Source organism: Meriones unguiculatus, chromosome 6 (assembly GCF_030254825.1).
Source record: "Meriones unguiculatus strain TT.TT164.6M chromosome 6, Bangor_MerUng_6.1, whole genome shotgun sequence".
Classification (NCBI taxonomy): domain Eukaryota; kingdom Metazoa; phylum Chordata; class Mammalia; order Rodentia; family Muridae; genus Meriones; species Meriones unguiculatus.
This window is the reverse complement of record NC_083354.1, coordinates 54,578,200-54,595,914: the sequence shown is the minus strand read 5'-3', so window position 1 is coordinate 54,595,914 and position 17,715 is coordinate 54,578,200. Positions and strand designations below refer to the sequence as shown.

At 36.9% G+C, this 17,715-nt stretch overlaps 1 protein-coding gene across 1 annotated transcript in view; it reads left to right on the top strand.

Moving 5' to 3' along the window:
- The window catches only part of Atr (ATR serine/threonine kinase), a 101,611-nt gene that overhangs the window by 13,466 nt on the left and 70,430 nt on the right, over window positions 1-17,715 (top strand). The window contains exons 9-18 of the mRNA XM_060385496.1: window positions 2,756-2,948; window positions 3,165-3,421; window positions 4,126-4,316; window positions 4,394-4,494; window positions 4,733-4,904; window positions 6,224-6,394; window positions 8,590-8,784; window positions 11,149-11,334; window positions 13,884-13,976; window positions 16,044-16,174. Of these exons, the coding sequence (XP_060241479.1) occupies window positions 2,756-2,948; window positions 3,165-3,421; window positions 4,126-4,316; window positions 4,394-4,494; window positions 4,733-4,904; window positions 6,224-6,394; window positions 8,590-8,784; window positions 11,149-11,334; window positions 13,884-13,976; window positions 16,044-16,174 (1,690 nt within the window). The remainder of the gene's footprint in view (window positions 1-2,755; window positions 2,949-3,164; window positions 3,422-4,125; window positions 4,317-4,393; window positions 4,495-4,732; window positions 4,905-6,223; window positions 6,395-8,589; window positions 8,785-11,148; window positions 11,335-13,883; window positions 13,977-16,043; window positions 16,175-17,715) is intronic.

Genomic DNA, 17,715 nt, shown 5'->3' with positions numbered 1-17,715 from the left:
GGAGAATACTTAAAGGGTACAGAAAGGAATTTGGTATATAACCAGTAAGAGAAGGGATACTTGCCCTGTACCTGTATCTTTTCTATCTGTACAGAGTTTGAAATGTATTCCTTAGTATCTTTATCTTGAGCTGGGTGTGGTGGTTCATGCCTGCCATCTCAACACTGAGGAGACTGATGCAAGAGGATTGCCATGAGTTTCAAGCCAGCCTGACCTACACAGTGAGTGCCAGTCTTCAAAACAAATCAACAAAAATTTTCATTTAATCTGTGACATATTTCAGGACTACATATAAAAAGAGTAGAGAATAATATTCTAAACACCCAAAAATCAAGAAATAAATATGTTGGTACTGGAAATGTACCTACTCGGTAGGTACAGTTCTGACCTACCAGACCAGAGGCCCCAGGTTTGATCCCCAGTGCCCACTAAAATGAGATGGTGGAGCCCCATAGGCCAGTAATATCTCGGAACCAAACAAGAAAAAGAAAACACAGTAAGGATTTGGAGAAAATGTCTTGAGGTAAATGTGGTGGTGCATGCCTGCAGTCCCAGCAGTTGGGAGACCAAGGCGGGAGAATTGAATTACAAATTCAAGCCAGCCTAGGCTATATAGTGAGACCATGGCTCAAAGATAGAAAGATAAATAAGTAAACAAACAAGCCCTTTGTTATTTTTTATTTATTTATTTATTTTCTTTTTTATTTCCCTCGTATCCCTAGAGCTAACTACCATTCTGAACTTGCTTCGTTTTATTTATTTTATTATATCTGTGTTTATGTTGTTTTTAACAAAATTTCAAACATTCAATTTTCCCAATAAAGACTCGGGGGCAAGATGCTGGGGTGAAAGCTGCTAGCTCAGAGAGGCTGAGAAAGCACTCAGTTGACCTTCCTCCTCAGCCAGCATCCCAAAAAACAGAATGCTCCTCCACGCCATCTCAAAAAGCCCTCAAACTGAATGTTTCTCCCTTCTACTTCCTGTTTATCTTTCTATCTGTCTTCCTGACTTCCTCTTACTCTATGGTTTTTTTTTCCTATGTTCATTCCCTGTCAACTGGTTGCTTGCTCTGCCTCTTGACCTATGGTTGACTTGATTTAATCCTGTTTACAATATTCAAACAGAAAGCTCTTGGATTAAAAGTGTTTACCAGGGCAGAGACATACCACAACTAGAAACAGGTTTTTCCAGTAAACAACACAATCTTGGGGTTCACACTGTGATCAGATATCCTGCAACATGATATATCTTATATACAAAATTATTTTCATTTTCAGAGCTTGAATTTTGCTAGTCAATATTGTCTTTATTTTTTTGAATAGGCATTTATGGAGAATAGGCTACAAATTTGGCTGTGTAGGTGAGGCTGGCCTTGAACTTCTAATCCTCCTAAGTACTAGTATTACAAACATGTGCCATAATGCCTAACTGAGTCAGCATTGTATTTATGGGATTTACTCATGATGATTCACGTAAGCTTTAGTATTTTATTTATGAATAATCAACTATAAGATAAACAGAATCAAGGCTGGAAAGATGGTTCAGTGGTTAAGAGCATGAGCTGCTTCCTCTTCTAGAGCACCTGAGTTTGGTTCTCAGCACCTGTGTCAGGCAGCTTAAAACTGTCTGTAAGTCCTGTCCCAGGAGGATTCGATATCTCTAGCCTCTCAGGCATCTGCATTCACATGCACAGTCCTGCTCACCCATCCCAGTTCATAATTTTAAGTAGTAAAACTAAATCTTAAAAAAAGATAAACATTATGGTGTTGATGGACAATTTAGTTGCTTCTGGTTGTTGACAGTTTTAAGTCTATAAATATTTTTAGTTAACTCTGATTCTTCCCAAGGCTTTGATCTTTGAAGTATTGTGCATAAACCAGTATTGCAGGCTGTGGGAACTTCTTAGAAATAGAGTATCTTGTGCCTGTAACTACTGTTCCACAGGATCTGATGCTCTTTTTCTGACCTCCACAGGGACCAGACACACATGGTGAACAGACATACGTTATGCAAGGCAAAGCATTCATACAATAAAAGTAAATAAAGATAGAAGTTTTTGGGTTTTTTGTTTTTTTTTTTAACAGTATCTTATGCTCTGCTGGGATATACTGATTAAAAAATCTGAATTTTTAAAAAGATCAAGATATTTTAAAAAGACCAGGTGCATATTAGTTAAGCACTATTTGAAGAAAATTACTAGGATACAGGGTTTCCACATCTTTAATTCTGTTCTGTGTATTGCTCTCCAAAGATGCACCATTTACATTCTTGATAACAGCATATGAGGATCATGTTCAATACTTATCACCAGGTTTAAAATCCATTGTTATTTAGAACAGTAAAAATTCAGGGAGATAACTGTCTTCATGTTTTTTTATCTGATCAATGTGTATTTCCCTAATTACATCATAAAGTTATATGTAAACATTTTTTCAGTGCTCTTGCTTTATTTTCTCAAAAGATTTAAATATATAGATATTGTATGTATTTTAAATGCTAATTTTACAGCATACACATAGGCATGTATGTACCTATCCACACACATACACACATATAGTATTAATGTAAAATTAATATCTTAGAAACTTTGCTTAACGCCTAGCAGGGTGGCTCAATGGGTGAAGGTTCCTGCCACCAAGCACGACCCCTGAGTGTGATCCCTGGGACCCATGTTGTGTGTTGGCACATGTGCCCTCAAAAATAATAAGCAAAAGTTTTAAAAGAAATCCTGTTTAATAAAGTTAATTCTTTTTAGCTCCACAGGCACAGTCACAATGTGTGTTTCTTCTGACTCTGTTTCCAAGAAGACTATTCCTTGAATGGAGAACAGCAATTTATAATTGGGCCCTGAAGAGCTCCCATGAAGTAATTCGGGCTAACTGTGTTAAAGGATTTTTTATCTTATTACAGCAGCAGAATTCTTCTAACCAAATTCCCAAGACGCTTATGTATGTATTAACACTTTAAATATATCACTTGATTGTATAAATCATTAATCTGAGTTATTATTATAGAGTATATACAGTAAATAATGCTTTTAGCTTGAAAATTATATTTTTTTCCTTCTGAGTTTTATTGTTTCTTTCTCTTTGTCTCAAATCAAGAAAATCTAATGAAAAATATTTACTAGGAAGATTAGTATTTTTTTCAATTTTTTTTCCCAGTGATAGAGTCAAAGATGATTCTGACGTTGTCAAGAAAGAATTTGCTTCTATCCTTGGTCAACTTGTCTGTACTCTTCATGGCATGTTCTATTTGACAAGTTCCTCAGTAGATCCTTTCTTGGAACATGTGGATTTGTTCTGTAAGAACCTGAAAGTCATGTCTCAGCATGAATGCTCATCTTCTCAAGTAAAAGCTTCTGTTTGTAAGCCATTCCTTTTCCTGCTGACAAAAAAAACACCTAGTCCAGTAAAACATGGTGAGTGATTACTTAGCAACTAAAACACTTTACAGTGATAGTGGAGTAGGATTCTGTTGGAGGGTTGAGATTTACACATATGCTTGGAGGATCCATGTGTTTAGATAGTAAGTCACAAGCTTTCAGACAGTTGATAAGTGGTTCTAAGAACCCTAAGATGTGTAAAATTGATGGTAAGACTAAGATCCCTCTTAGCTGAGAGGTTTTGATTTAGGTAAAGTTTATTTTTAAGTCTAATAGATAATAATCTACAAAACCTAACTAATCATTTGATAACTTAGATTTTGGAACTTTAAATTAAGTTAACTATTAAATTAAATATTTTAAATTTAAGTCATTTATAACTTTTATTAAGTATAAAGTAATTTAAATTGGTAAGTTTGCCAGCTTGAGTGCCACATACCTTTTTCATCCCAGTACTCAGAAAGCAGAGGAAGGTGGAGCTCCAGTTCAAGGCCAGCCTGGTCTACAAAGTGAGTTCCAAGCCAGCCAGCCAGGTTTCCACAGTGAAACCCTCTCAAAATAAACAACAAAAATTAATTAATAAGTTCTGTTCCGATCTCAAATTGTGTATGCCATGTATACCTAGATAATGACATGTAAGGCAACGTGGGATTGTTTGCTGTATACTGTTTGCGGACAGTATTTTTAAGTATGACTTTGATGTGCAGTGTGTCAAATTAGAATATACTATCTTATTTTAGCTTTCATAAAGAATCTGCATCATCTTTGTAAGCACATTGATTTTCAAGAAGATGAAACAGAGGTTAAAGCAGTACTTGGGACTTTATTAAATTTGATGGAAGATCCAGACAAGGATGTTAGAATTGCTTTTAGTGGAAATATCAAATATATATTGGAATCCTTGAACTCTGAAGATGGATTCATAAAAGAGGTTAGAAATCTTAAACATACAGATGTTTGTAAACCTTGGTCTAGAACTCTTCTGACTGCTACACTCTGCTTCCTTAGCTTTTTGTCTTAAGAATGAAGGAAGCATATACACATGCTCAAATATCCAGAAATAACGAGCTGAAGGATACCTTGATCCTTACAACAGGGGATATTGGAAGGTATGTTTGACAGTGTTTGAATTGATACTTATTTTTGTCACCGTCTTGTTTGCCTGGCATTAGAGACAGTGAGGACTGAAGATGTCCAGCAGTAGAATGCTTGCCTACTGTACAAAAAAAAAGGGGGGGTAAATGGTGACCTAAGATACTTTACAGGAAAATGTGATTCAGCGTGTATATGTGTGTCAGCATTAATTTCTGAGACACTGACTTCATGTGTACCTGTGTTTGTTTTCAGGGCCGCAAAAGGAGATTTGATATCTTTTGCACTCTTGCACTTACTGCACTGCTTGCTGTCTAAGTCGGCATCTGTCTCTGGAGCGGCATACACAGAGATTCGAGCCCTAGTTGCAGCTAAAAGTGTTAAACTGCAGAATTTTTTCAGTCAGTATAAGAAACCCATCTGTCAGGTGAGAACCAGCATTCAGCCTCTCAGTAGACAGCAGCAACATTTTTAAAGGAGTTTAAACAGAATTTGAAGCCAGGCAAAGTAGTGAGTGTTGATAATCTCAATTAATTCGCTGGGAAGGCTGAGGTCAATTAATTCGCTGGGAAGGCTGAGGCAGTATGGGTTTTTTTTTGTTGTTGTTTTTATTTTTTATTTATTTTTTTATTTTTCTTATTAGTCACATTTTGTTAACTCTGTATCCCAGCTGTATCCCACTCCCTCATTCCCTCCCCAGTCCCACCCTCCCTCCCTCCCTGCCCCTTTCCAAGTCCACTGATAGGGGAGGACCTCCTCCCCTTTCATATGACTCTGTTTTGTCAGGTATCTTCAGGACCGGCTGCAAAGTCCTCTTCTGTGGCCTTATAGTACTGCTCCTCCCTTGGCAGGTGGGGAGGTCAAAGAGCCTGCCATTGAGTTCCTGTTAGAAATAGTCCTTGTTCCTCTTACTATAGGAAGCCAATTGGTTACTGAGCTATCACGGGTCACATCCGAGCAGAGATTCTAGGTTATATCCACTCATGGTCTTTGGTTGAATGTCAGTCTCAGAAAAGACCCTGTGCCCAGATATGTTTGGTCCTTATGGAGTTCCTATACTTTCCACATCAAACTCCCCTTCTTTCATATGATTCCCTGTACTCTGCCAAAGGTTTGGTTATGAGTCTTAGTATCTACTTTGAAACAGACAGTATGGTTTCTTAAGTCCAGGATTTTGAGACCAGACTGGGCTTAAGGAAAACAGTATGAGCATGTGTTCTTATTTTGCTTGTTTTAAACAATTATTTTTAAAATTATATTTGTTTAGAACTGAATTGTCATTTGTATTTAAGGATATTGGCTTGAAGGGATAAGTTATAAACGAAAAAGGAGTAGTAATTTAGTAGTAAGCTTTAGGGAATCATTTTTTTAGCCTTTTCAGTGATGATGAACTCTTTTACATTTTAATTTTATAAAAATCACACTTTGTTTTCAGAAAGACATATTCATTAATGACTAAAAAGTTAGACCATATTAAAATATTGGTTTTACCCTGTATTTGTGATATAATCCTTAGTGTCATATTAAAGTTTCTTAACTAAGTATGGTTGCTTTTCTGTAAAATTGAGACTGACATAATCCACTTCATTAAGGTAGATACAAGAATTGAATGAGTCCAACTCTAGCCGTGTAGAACTTAAAACTGTCTTTCATGTTGTCTTAAAAAGCATTAGTGGGTGGGCAGGGAGGGGGGTTAGTTAGAACTTCTTCCTTGTTTGAAAACTAAGAAAAATGTTTTTGCTTTAGTTTTTGGTAGAATCTCTGCACTCCAGTCAGATGACAGCACTCCCGGGTACTCCTTGCCAGACTGCTGAGATGCGAAAACAAGATGTTGCCCACCACAGAGAAATGGCTTTAAATACCTTGTCAGAAATTGCCAATGTTTTTGACTTTCCTGATCTTAATCGTTTCCTGACTGTAAGTTGCAGACTGTTGGGGTGGGAGGTGTTGTTGACTTATTTGAAGCTTTCAAATCAACATTTCATTTGTTCCCTTCTGTTTCTTTTTTCTTTTTTTTTTTTTTTTTTGCTTGCTTGCATGCTTGTTTTTAAAGAAAATCTTGCAAGTACATTTAGGACTCTACTATGAACCTTAGCTTTTTTAAATTACATGCTTTAGGATTTAGGTACATGTGTGTATGTGTGTGTATAGGTCAGAAGACAACCTTGGCTGTTGCTCAGGCATTGTCCGTCAGTCTTGGGGGTGTGGGTATGGGGGACATAGTCCCATCACAATGCTTTGGAGTTTGCCAAGTAAGCTTGCACACTGATTGAAAGCATGTGTCAGCATGCCAGCTTTTTTCTGTGGCTTGAACCTAGGTCCTCATGCTTCCATGGCATGCTCTTTACCACCTGAGCTATCTCCCTAGCCCCAAAATTATATACTTATTTTCACTTTGACACAGATTATTGCTTATACAGTAAAACTTAAATTTATATATTTATTTATGGTATATATTATATATATTTATTTATATGTATTCATATAGCATATATTTATATAATTTATATCTTTATTTACTGTTCTGTGTATCACATTCACTGATACCATATTCCAGTTAACCATTTGACTCTTTATGTTTTTAGTACTGTCCTGGATTCCATTGGTCATTTTAAACTAATACTTATCCTTAAGAAGTTGATTATAAACTACAGAATTAGTGTTAGAATCTCCTATGAAGTCAAATGTCAGACTTTGTAACAGAATGATTTAGAAAGCTTGTGATTCATTAGGACTAAGATAGCCAGGCGGTAGTGACACAAGCCTTAATCCCAGTGCTTGGGAGGCAGAGACAAGTGGATCTCTGTGAGTTCAAGGCCAGCCTGTTCTATAAAAGTGAGTCAGGGCCACCAGAGCACCACACAGAGAAACCCTGTCTTGGGAAAAAAAAGTCTCTGTCATTGTTAGGACTAAGGATGATGAAGCTTATTCTAATCTTTTCCCCAAAGTCAGGTTTATTATTAATCTTAATAAATTGTGATAACAGTTCATACAGAGGTCTTCCCTACAGTATTATTTTTTAAAACTTAATTTGCTTATAAATTGGTTATATATACACAAAGAAAATGGGATGGTATATTATAAGAACCACAAAGTTATTCATATCTTATTATTCATTATTCCATAAAGAAAAGAAACAGACTTTTTTTTTTGCAACATTCCCCATTAGCAAAATAAAACTCTGAAAAGAAACAGAATGTCTAAATTTAAGCCATATTATGAATTAATCCTAATCTTCATTCAACTGAGTTAAAAGGCATAAGCTGTGTTTGTAAAGGCAAACCTATTTTTTGTTTTGCTTGTTTGTTTTCCTGCCTTTTTTGGAACAGGATCTTATTCTGTAGTCTGTAGTATAAGCTGGTGTCAAATATGCTATCCTCCTGCCGGAGTCTATTGAATGACAGAATGTCATACCGTCAAGCAAGACCTGGATCTTTTTCCTTGTCACATCCCATGTTTAGAATAATGACTTCAGTGTAGTTGTATTCATTAAGTACATGTAGAATAAAAAAAAATCATAACTTTTTCCTTTGGATTTTGTGCAAATTTAATGAGCTAGATCTTAAAAGAAACAGAAAAGGAAAGTAGATTGTTTCAGTGTTAAAATGTTAGGTGTGTGTAACTGTTTTCTGTAATGTTGCAGCATCAATTCTGTAATCTAAGAAAACTTAAGTTTTCATTTATGGCTATTCTCTACATGCTTATTCTCTAAATGCAGGCTTTAGGATTTTATTTTAGAGCATGATGTTTTAATACATACTTGTGAAAAATTCACTTCTTTTAAGTTAGCATGCAGTGTAATAGGAATGAAAATGAATCCAGTCTTCATTACTTCTGCATTTCCTTACTGCTCATTGTCTCTTAATACATATCGTAGAATCTCTAGGCCATCATTACCTGTTTTGTTGATTGCTGTGTATGCAGGGCCTGAATCATGGTAATACCATCAGTATATTATAGCCAAGTGAGTAAATGGCAAAGCTGAATACAAGTTTGAATCTGTACATAACTTCATGTAGCGTTAAAAAATATTTTTGTAGGCAGCCTATTTGAACACTTTATCACCCAGACAAATGTACTTTTTGATAATTATTGTGCTCTTTTTTTTCCAGAGGACATTACAAGTTCTATTGCCTGATCTTGCTGCCAAAGCAAGCCCTGCAGCATCTGCTCTCATTCGAACTTTAGGAAAACAATTAAATGTCAATCGTCGAGAGATTTTAATAAATAACTTCAAATATATTTTTTCTCATTTGGTTTGTTCTTGTTCCAAAGATGAATTGGAAAGAGCCCTTCATTATCTGAAGGTATTTGAATATTTGTATGTTTTTATTTAATATTGTGTTCTTTTATTTAAGTTAACATTATTGGAAAAACTATTCTAACAGTATAATGTAGGAAGGATAGTGAGTAATTTATAGCTTATACTATAAAAATACATATAAATATTGTTGTGTTAAATAATCATTGTTAGGGCTGGAGAGACAGCTCAGTTGTTAAGAGCACTGGCTGATCTTCCAAAGGTCCTGAGTTCAATTCCCAGCAACCACATGGTGGCTCACAACCATCTATACTAGCATCTAATGACGTCTTCCGGCATACAGGTGTACATGCAGATAGAGCACTAATATACAATAAATAAATCTTAAAAACAAACAAAAAAATAATCATTGTTTTGGGAGGATTCTAAATAGAATTGTTCTTTGGATTTTTTTTTTGATCATTCACTATAGTGGGATAGAATAGTCATCCTTTCATGGGTGAGGTTCTTATATAATTTAGTAATTATATGCTTGTTAGAGTTAAAAGTTAGTTGCTAATATATAGGTAATTACAGGAAGAGACAATTACCTTAACTGTATGTATGTTTATCTTAGTTTCTTGCCGCTCTGATTATAATTTGATTATAATTCTTCCTACTTTAAATTATTAAAAAGTTTATGGGGCTGGAGAGACGGCTCAGTGGTTAACAACGCTTATGCTAACAGAAGACTTGATCCAGTTCCCAACACCCACAAGGTAGATGATGTTTTCCTGTATCTGTAGGTCCAGGGAATCTGGTGCCCTCTTCTGACCACTGTGGTAACAAGCACCACGTACACACACCTGCGTAAAGGAAAACTCTTATGCACACAAAGAAAATAAATACATCCTAAAATTTCTTCGTGTCTATATGTATGGGGAGAAAGACAGAGTGTATGGTGCTTATGGTTCATTGTGCATGTGGAGACCAGAGAACAATTTTTGGGACTTCATTCTCTCATTTCACTATGGGTGTAGGCTGTTAAGTTTGCATGTCTTGCTAGTTTTTTGTTTGGGAGTGGGATTCTAAACCGTTTCTCTGTTTAGCCCTGGCTGTCCTAGACTCACTTTGTATACCAGGCTGGCCTTGAACCCACAGAGATCCGCTTTCCTCTGCCTCCCTGAGTACTGGGATTACAGGCCTGGGCCACCACACCTGGTTTCTTGCTAGTTTTTAAGTTTAAGATTATAGCTTAGGCTTCTCTTTTGGTTTTACATTAAGAACAATGTCTTTGAGTAATATAAGACAATGGGAATAGAAAAACCTTTATTTTTCTCTGAGAGGACAGCAGATATCTTTTCACTTGAGGACTAATGTCTACTAATTGTTTTCATTCATCTCGACACCGTTAGCCTGTGTGTAATAGAGACAGAATGATAATATTTATGAAGTTCATTCTACATGTCAGTAACTTCTCTGTTCACATACTGCCTGGGCCACTTCAGTTATTTGGTTAGGTAGAGGTAGTACAGCTTATCTATTACACAGAATGCTTGAGACTAGATTTCAGGGGTTTTTGTTGTTGTTGTTGTTTTACATTTTGGAATATTTGCATATGTATAATGAGATGTCTTGAGGATAAAAGTCTAAATAGAACTCATTCATGTTTCACACACATCTTAAACATATATAGTCAAAAGCTAACTTTTATAATATTTTAGTGTGCCTACATTTTGACTTGAACCTATCTTTTAAAGCCAAGTTTGGAATTTTCAACTTCTAGTATTGTAACAGTGTTCAAAAGAATTGGTATTTGGGTTTTTAATTAGTACTGTTCAACCAGTGGTTTTGTGGTTGTTTGTTTGTTTGTTTGTCTTACAGATGATGAAACTAAGGCAATAAGAGGTTAGATTAGATAACTTGTCCAAATTATAGGACAACCTATATCGACAGCTAGAATTTAATGCTGATCAAAGCCTGCTGTGTAGCACTGTTTACTCCTAGGGTCTGTGCTTCTGTAAAGTGTTGCTGGTGTAAAAAGACCAAAGGCAAAAATAGGATTTTTTTTTTTTTCTAAGACCCAGCTGTCCTGAACTCACACTGTAGATCAAACTGGCCTCAAACTCAGAGAGATCAGCTTGCCTCTACCTCCCTGAGTGCTGGGATTACAGTGAGTGCCACTGTGCCTGGCTTTCTTTTATAAATTTTATTTCAAAATTAAGTCTGATCAATCTTCATTGTATAAAGCCCATGAGAGACCTACCAAGAGAAAACAAGATTAGAATCCTTTGCCAGTGTCCTTTCTTAGTACTATTAGTGATCTCTGTCACCTGTCCTAGGCTCTAGATTTACTAATAACATGTTACAAATCAATGTACTTAAATTTGGATGCTGATATGAGGAAAATGATTGTTTTTAATATCTTTAGAATGAAACAGAAATTGAGTTGGGGAGCCTGTTAAGACAGGATTTTCAAGGATTGCACAATGAATTATTGCTGCGTATTGGAGAACATTATCAGCAGGTTTTCAATGGTTTGTCGATACTTGCCTCATTTGCATCTAGTGATGATCCATATCAGGGACCACGAGATATCACATCACCTGAACTGATGGTAAGGAATGTGGTACCTGATATTTAGTTTATTTTTCTCCTTTTCTGTAGCTTACTTATGAAGCTGGGGAAACTCCTCTCTCTCATTTTCTAAGCATAGGTATTTCTTTGAATTTTAATTGGGATTTTTCCTTTAGAAAAGGTTAAAGTTGTATGGTCACAGAAGATGTTAGGTTACAAAGATGTTGTCTTTGAAAAATGTGGATTTCCAGGTGGTTCTTATTTTATCTTCTACTCCCCTTTGTTTTAGACAGGGTCTCTCTCTGTAGCCCTGACTAATCACACAACTGGGCTTAAACACTCAGATCTGCTTACTAGTGCTGTGATTAAAGGGGTACAACACCATACCCAACATGATTTGATTTTTTTTACTAAGTAAACAAGGTTTATTTTTGTTCTCTAATTTTCAACTATGTATTAGCATATATTTACAGCTTTCTTACAACTAATCCTTGACAGAGCAAGCTAAATTAAACCTATTGTTGTGAAGGAAAGATGCGTTAGCTTTTTCATGTTTTCTACTTTTGTTGTTGTTTGTTTGCTTGTTAGTTCTGAGACAGGGTCTTTGGAAACCCAGGCTTGCCTCACAGTCCCCGTATACTTGAGAATGGCCTCGCCCCTCTGCAATTTCTGCGTCTAGTTACTGAGCGCTGAGATTACAGGCCTGTGCCTACACACCCAGCTTCACTGTTCCCTTTCTTTTCAGCTTTATTCTTCTCATGTTGGAGTGGTTTGTGGTAGTGTAACTGGCTCTGCCCTGTCATCATTATCTCATGATTCCATTATTAAAGTGTCAATTTAAACGTTTAAACTTTGAGCTTTGGACTGTGGGGTTTAGATAGATTAGATCCTAGGAGGAAATACAAAATGGCATATACACAAATGTTTATCTGAAAATATATTTAGTGAGTAGTGTTATGTCTGTAGTGGACAAAAAAGCCAAAAATGGAATGTAAAGGAACCCAGTTTGCAGTGCTGAGGATCAAACCTAGAACTTTGTACATGCTAAGCAAGTGTCTTAGTCAGGGTTACTGTTGCTGTGATGAAACACTGTAATCAAAGAAACTTGGGGAGGAAAGGGTTTATTTGGCTTATGCTTCCATCCCACCGCTGGTCATCACAGGAAGTCAGGACATGAACTCCGGCAGAGCAGGAGCCTGGACACAGGAGGAATGCTGCTTACTGCCTTTCTCGGCCTACTTTCTTTTAGAACCCAGGACCACCAGCCCAGGCCATCAAACCACCCACAATGGCCTGGCCCCTCCCTCATCAGTCACTATTTAGGAAATGTCTTACATGCTTGCTTACATTCCCATCTTATAAAAACAGTTTCTTAACTGAGATTCCCTCCTTTCAGGTGACTTTATCCTGTGTCAAGTTGACATCCAGCACAGCAAGTGCCTTAACATTGAGCTATCTGTGTGTAACCTCAGCCCCCAAGCTATTTTTATTATTCTTCCCTGATTTCTTTTCCTTTATCTTACATACTGTGGGCAATGGTGTTTTGAATCATTATCTACCCATTTGTTTCAACCAAAACCTGTGAACAATGTATAAGCTCTTTAAATTAAATCTGTAAGACCCTATGTGACAGAGTGACTTTCTGCCCTCCTTTTACTCAGCTCTTCTTTTTGCTGCTTTTACTCTATTTTTGTTTCTTGAAAATGGCAGACTTTTTGATTTGTAGTTGGTGGTCTCTGTATTTGTAATAATAATTTCCTGGATGTTTTTTACTCTTCAAAGTTTCCTTACCACCTCTACTTAAATTTGTTTATCCAATTTCTATGACATGCTCATGCTTATTTGCTTATAGCCCTTATCACAACCATATTTATGTGTGAATTTATTTATGCCTCCCACTAATTCACCATGTATATTAGTGTTTATCATACAGATATACCTCGCATGAGAATATAGAAACATATTTGGTGAATGGCAGATAAATATACTCAAAGTACAGTTTGGATGCCAAGAACTTCAAAATTAGAATATTCATATAGATTTGTGTGCCACCTCTACCTACATTTTATTTAAGAACATAGATTAGAACCATATAATTATTAATTTTGTGGGGTTTTTTTATGCCAAAGTTTTAATTTCAGTATAAATCAAAAATTTACAAAATACGTGTTCTGTAGATACTGTGATAAAACCCAATTCTTTGCTAATCTAAAAAAAAAATCAATGATTTAAACAAAGTTCACAAATCAAAAAGTAATAGGGCTTGAAAAACATGATTGCTTGGCAAGAATTTCTGTATGCTAGAGAGACATGGAAGATAGACACCTACCTCTTCTTCACTGTGTACTAATACAGACTCTTCCCTTAGCTGTCTATGTAACCTTAAGGTCAGCTAAATCAAGTGCTTAACACTTAATATTTCAGTTATCACTAATCACTAGCTCTTTTTCTTGCTGTTTTTCCTGCCTGATATAGTTCAGTGGTAGGAAGGTACCCACTAGGGGTTCTGTAGGTAAATCTCTAGTTGAGAGGGAAGGAAGAGAGATACTTGATATATGTAAAACATATGTTTTTTTTTTTAATTCATAGGCTGATTATTTGCAACCAAAATTATTGGGCATTTTGGCCTTTTTTAATATGCAATTATTGAGCTCTAGTGTTGGCATTGAAGACAAGAAAATGGTAAGTAGTTGTATTTGAATTCCAAGGTACTAGAATAATATTCTTATTGAATATTCAGTGACCAGGAGTTCTCCCAGTTATGAACATTCAAATATAAAAAGTTACGAACCAAGCTGAGTGTGGTAGCTCAGCTTGGAATACTGACAGCTCAGAGCTTGATGCCGGCCTGGGCTACACAGTGAGTTCCAAGTTAGCCTTAACTGAGTGTAAGACTACCAAAAAAGAAAAGCAACAAATGCTTTATAGTTATTACTGAATATTGTGTATTTGTTCTTTAGACAGTGTAAAAATAGAAATTGTACAACTTGCATTGCTTTCATTCATGAGGAGAAATAGGAAACCCAACTCAAGCTGGCCTAAAGAATTTGTTGGCTCTGTTACTAAATAGGCAAAGATAATGTAACTTCAGCCACAACTTGATTCTAGATTCAAAGAACATTTCAGAATCAGTATCTTTGGTCAGACTCAACCTAAGTTAACGCTATACTTTTGTTGTTACAGCTCAGGGTACCTGTGAACTTATGGTAGCCCCCCTGCCTCAGCCTTCTGCGTGCTGAGATCATGACAGCCACCTTGCTCAGATAGCTTTATACTTGTCAGGTGATGATACTAATGGCTGCAGGCCCATGCCATCATGACATCTAGCTCAGTAGAAGACATAAGCCAGCAGTAACTGAGAGCTTGAGCATGAGTTGCATAATTGAATTTTATTGGTTCCCTGGGTCTAATGTTGGTGTTTCTGTTGTTAGTGTATATGTATGTTAGCAGGAGTGTGCAACAGTGGTCATGTCAAGGTCAGAGGACAGCATGCATAGTCAGTACACTCTTTCCACTATTTGGATCCTAGGAATAGAACTAGATTGTCAGGCGTGGCAGCAAACCTTTACCTTGAGAACCATCTTGCTGGCCCAGTGGCAGCTTTTATTTCAGTGCGCATTCCGCTACTGATAACTGAGTCTAAGTAAGATATACAGCAAAATTTAGCTACAGCCAGTGCTTGTTATTTCAGTGTTGACTAGTAAATTTTTGGTAACTTCTATTCCATCTATTTCCAAACTTTATGTCAGATGAGAGAATGAATGACTTTTTAAGTCTAAGGGAAGTAGAATTTATGTTATAAGCTAGAAAGAGCTTCTGTGTTTTGGTACATGTGCTGCCTGGTTTTATGTCAACTTGACACAAGGTACAGTCAGTCATTGGAGAGGAGGGAGCCTCAATTTAGAAAATAGCACTATAGGACTGGGCTGTAGGCAAGCCTGTAAGGCATTTTCTTAACTAGTGATCCATAAGGAAGGGTCTAGTCCATTGTATTTGGGGCCATGGGCTTGGTCCTGGGTGCTATAAGAAAGTAGACTGAGCAAGCCTTAAGGAGCAAGTCAGTAAGCAGCACTTCTCCATAGCCTCTGCATCAGCTCCTGCTGCCAGGTTCCTGTCCTGTTTGAGTTACTGTCCTGACTTCCTTCAATGATGAAAGCATAACCAAGTAAACCCTTTTCTTTCCAAGATGATATTGGCAGTGGTGTTTCAAAAAAGGATCATAACCCCTAACTAAGACAGTACATGTATAAGAGTAACCAAAGACTATCCATTCATTAGAACCTAGAACTATCTCAATCTGTTTCTATTCTAAGTAATCCAGCAGTTGTTGTATTAAATTCAGAACATCTTGAATTTAGTATCATTAAGACCATTATTGACCATTGTGAGGCATTGTTTAAATTATATTATATAAGTTCAGTCTATATCTGAATTTATATTAGTAATATAGGATATATTTGAAGAAAATTAAAATGTATCATATCCTTAGTAAATTTCAAGATTTATTGTTTTAGAGGGCCACTGGACCAAAGTAGCAGAATACCTTCAAGGGCAACAAAAATAAGAATGCAACTTGTGTTTTTCAGATTCTTGGTTCTCATGTAAGTTAACCAAAAAACTGGTCAGTGTTTATTAGACCTTGTGTGTCATGTACATTGGTACCTTGACATTTGGATATGAAGTACTTGTTTGTTTCTACCACTTGTCTGCCTCTGGCATCTTGTTTATAACTTGTTTATACCTTTGTAGGCATTGAATAGTTTGATGTCTTTGATGAAGTTGATGGGACCTAAACATGTCAGTTCTGTGAGAGTGAAAATGATGACCACACTGAGAACTGGCCTTAGGTTCAAGGATGATTTTCCTGAGTTATGTTGCAGGTAAATGATCATCTTAGTTGATATATTTTCTTGTATTTCTAGGTAATACTAATTTGAGTTCTTACCACAGGCTTATCCGTTGGGAACATTTTTTACAATTAAGGTGCATTCTTCCTAAATGACTCTAGTTTGTGTCAAGTTGGCATTAAAATAGCCAACACAATTGACCCTTTGTCAACTTGACACACAAACATACCACTTTAAGTCATAACCTTTCCTCTCTTGTTCATCCAACAAGATGGTATGGTTAATGTCACATATAAAACATTCTAACTTTTAAAGTCCCAGTCTTTAAAAAAAAACACTTTAAAAGTTCAATTTCTTTAAAATATTTAAGTCTATGTAAATTTTTAAATTCTCTTAACTGTGGGCTCCTATAAAATAAAAAATAAGTTACATACTTTTTTACTCTAACAAGGAAGAACCAGGACACAGTCACAATCTGAACAAATCAAAGCCAAATCCCCAACAATGTATATAACCCAGGATCCAATGCCTGCGATTTACTCATCCTCTTCTGGGCTGCAAGGGCCTAGACAGTCATACTCCTCTGGCTCTGCCATTCACAGCGCATGCAGCTTGTCATTTAGGCTCAGGCTGGCTCCACTTCACAGCTGCTGTCGTCCTCATGGTTACCCCATGGTACTGACATCTCTAAATGCTTGAGCCTCTGCTGAAAATGGGCTGCACCTTTACTGGTAGACTCTCCTAGGCTCTCTTCAGGGAACCTAACTCTGCCACGGGAGGTGTCAGGCCTCAGGTACTCCCATGATCCTTTCATTCCTTCAACACCCTTACCTTTTGGGTGGCTCTTTCACTACCAAGTTCAGCTGCCAGCATGAGATGCAGCCTTGGCCCCTTTGGACCAGAGTTTCTGTATGTTGGCCCTGAGGAAATATTACCGGATTTGTCACCCTCAAGGGTGCTGATCTGTTTCTTTGAGTCAGTGTTAATTTCTCAGCTCCAGCTAACCAGAATCAGTTGACCCTGATAAACAAATGTTTTACTTCAGTGGTACAGCTGAGTCTTCAATCCCAGCTGACTAGAACTACAGATTCTTAATTGAAAATATCAAATGGTCTCAGTAATGTCTTTTTTTGGTTTTGTTCAGTTTGGTTTTTTGTTTGTTTGGTTGGTTGGTTGGTTTCCTGAGACAGGTTTCTCTGTGTAGCCTTGGCTATCCTGGATTTACTTTGTAGACCAGGCTGGCCTCAAACTCACAGCGGTCCTCCTGCCTCTGCCTCCCAGAGTGCTGGGATTACAGGCCTGTACTACTGCACCGACTCCTCTCAGTAGAGTCTTTGATTCCATCTGAAGCTTTGTAAGTCAGGCCTCTGTCATCTGCACTGCTCTCAGCATATTCCAAGCTCCCACAGAACAGCCCACTGTACTCTGAGCACTCAACAGCTTTTCCAGACCAAAGTTCAAATCCCACCACAGTCCTCCCCCAAACCCAATGGTCAGGTCTGTCACAGCAGTGATTTACACCATGATTCTGGTACCATTTTTTTGTAGTATATTAGGACTTCTATAAACAAGGG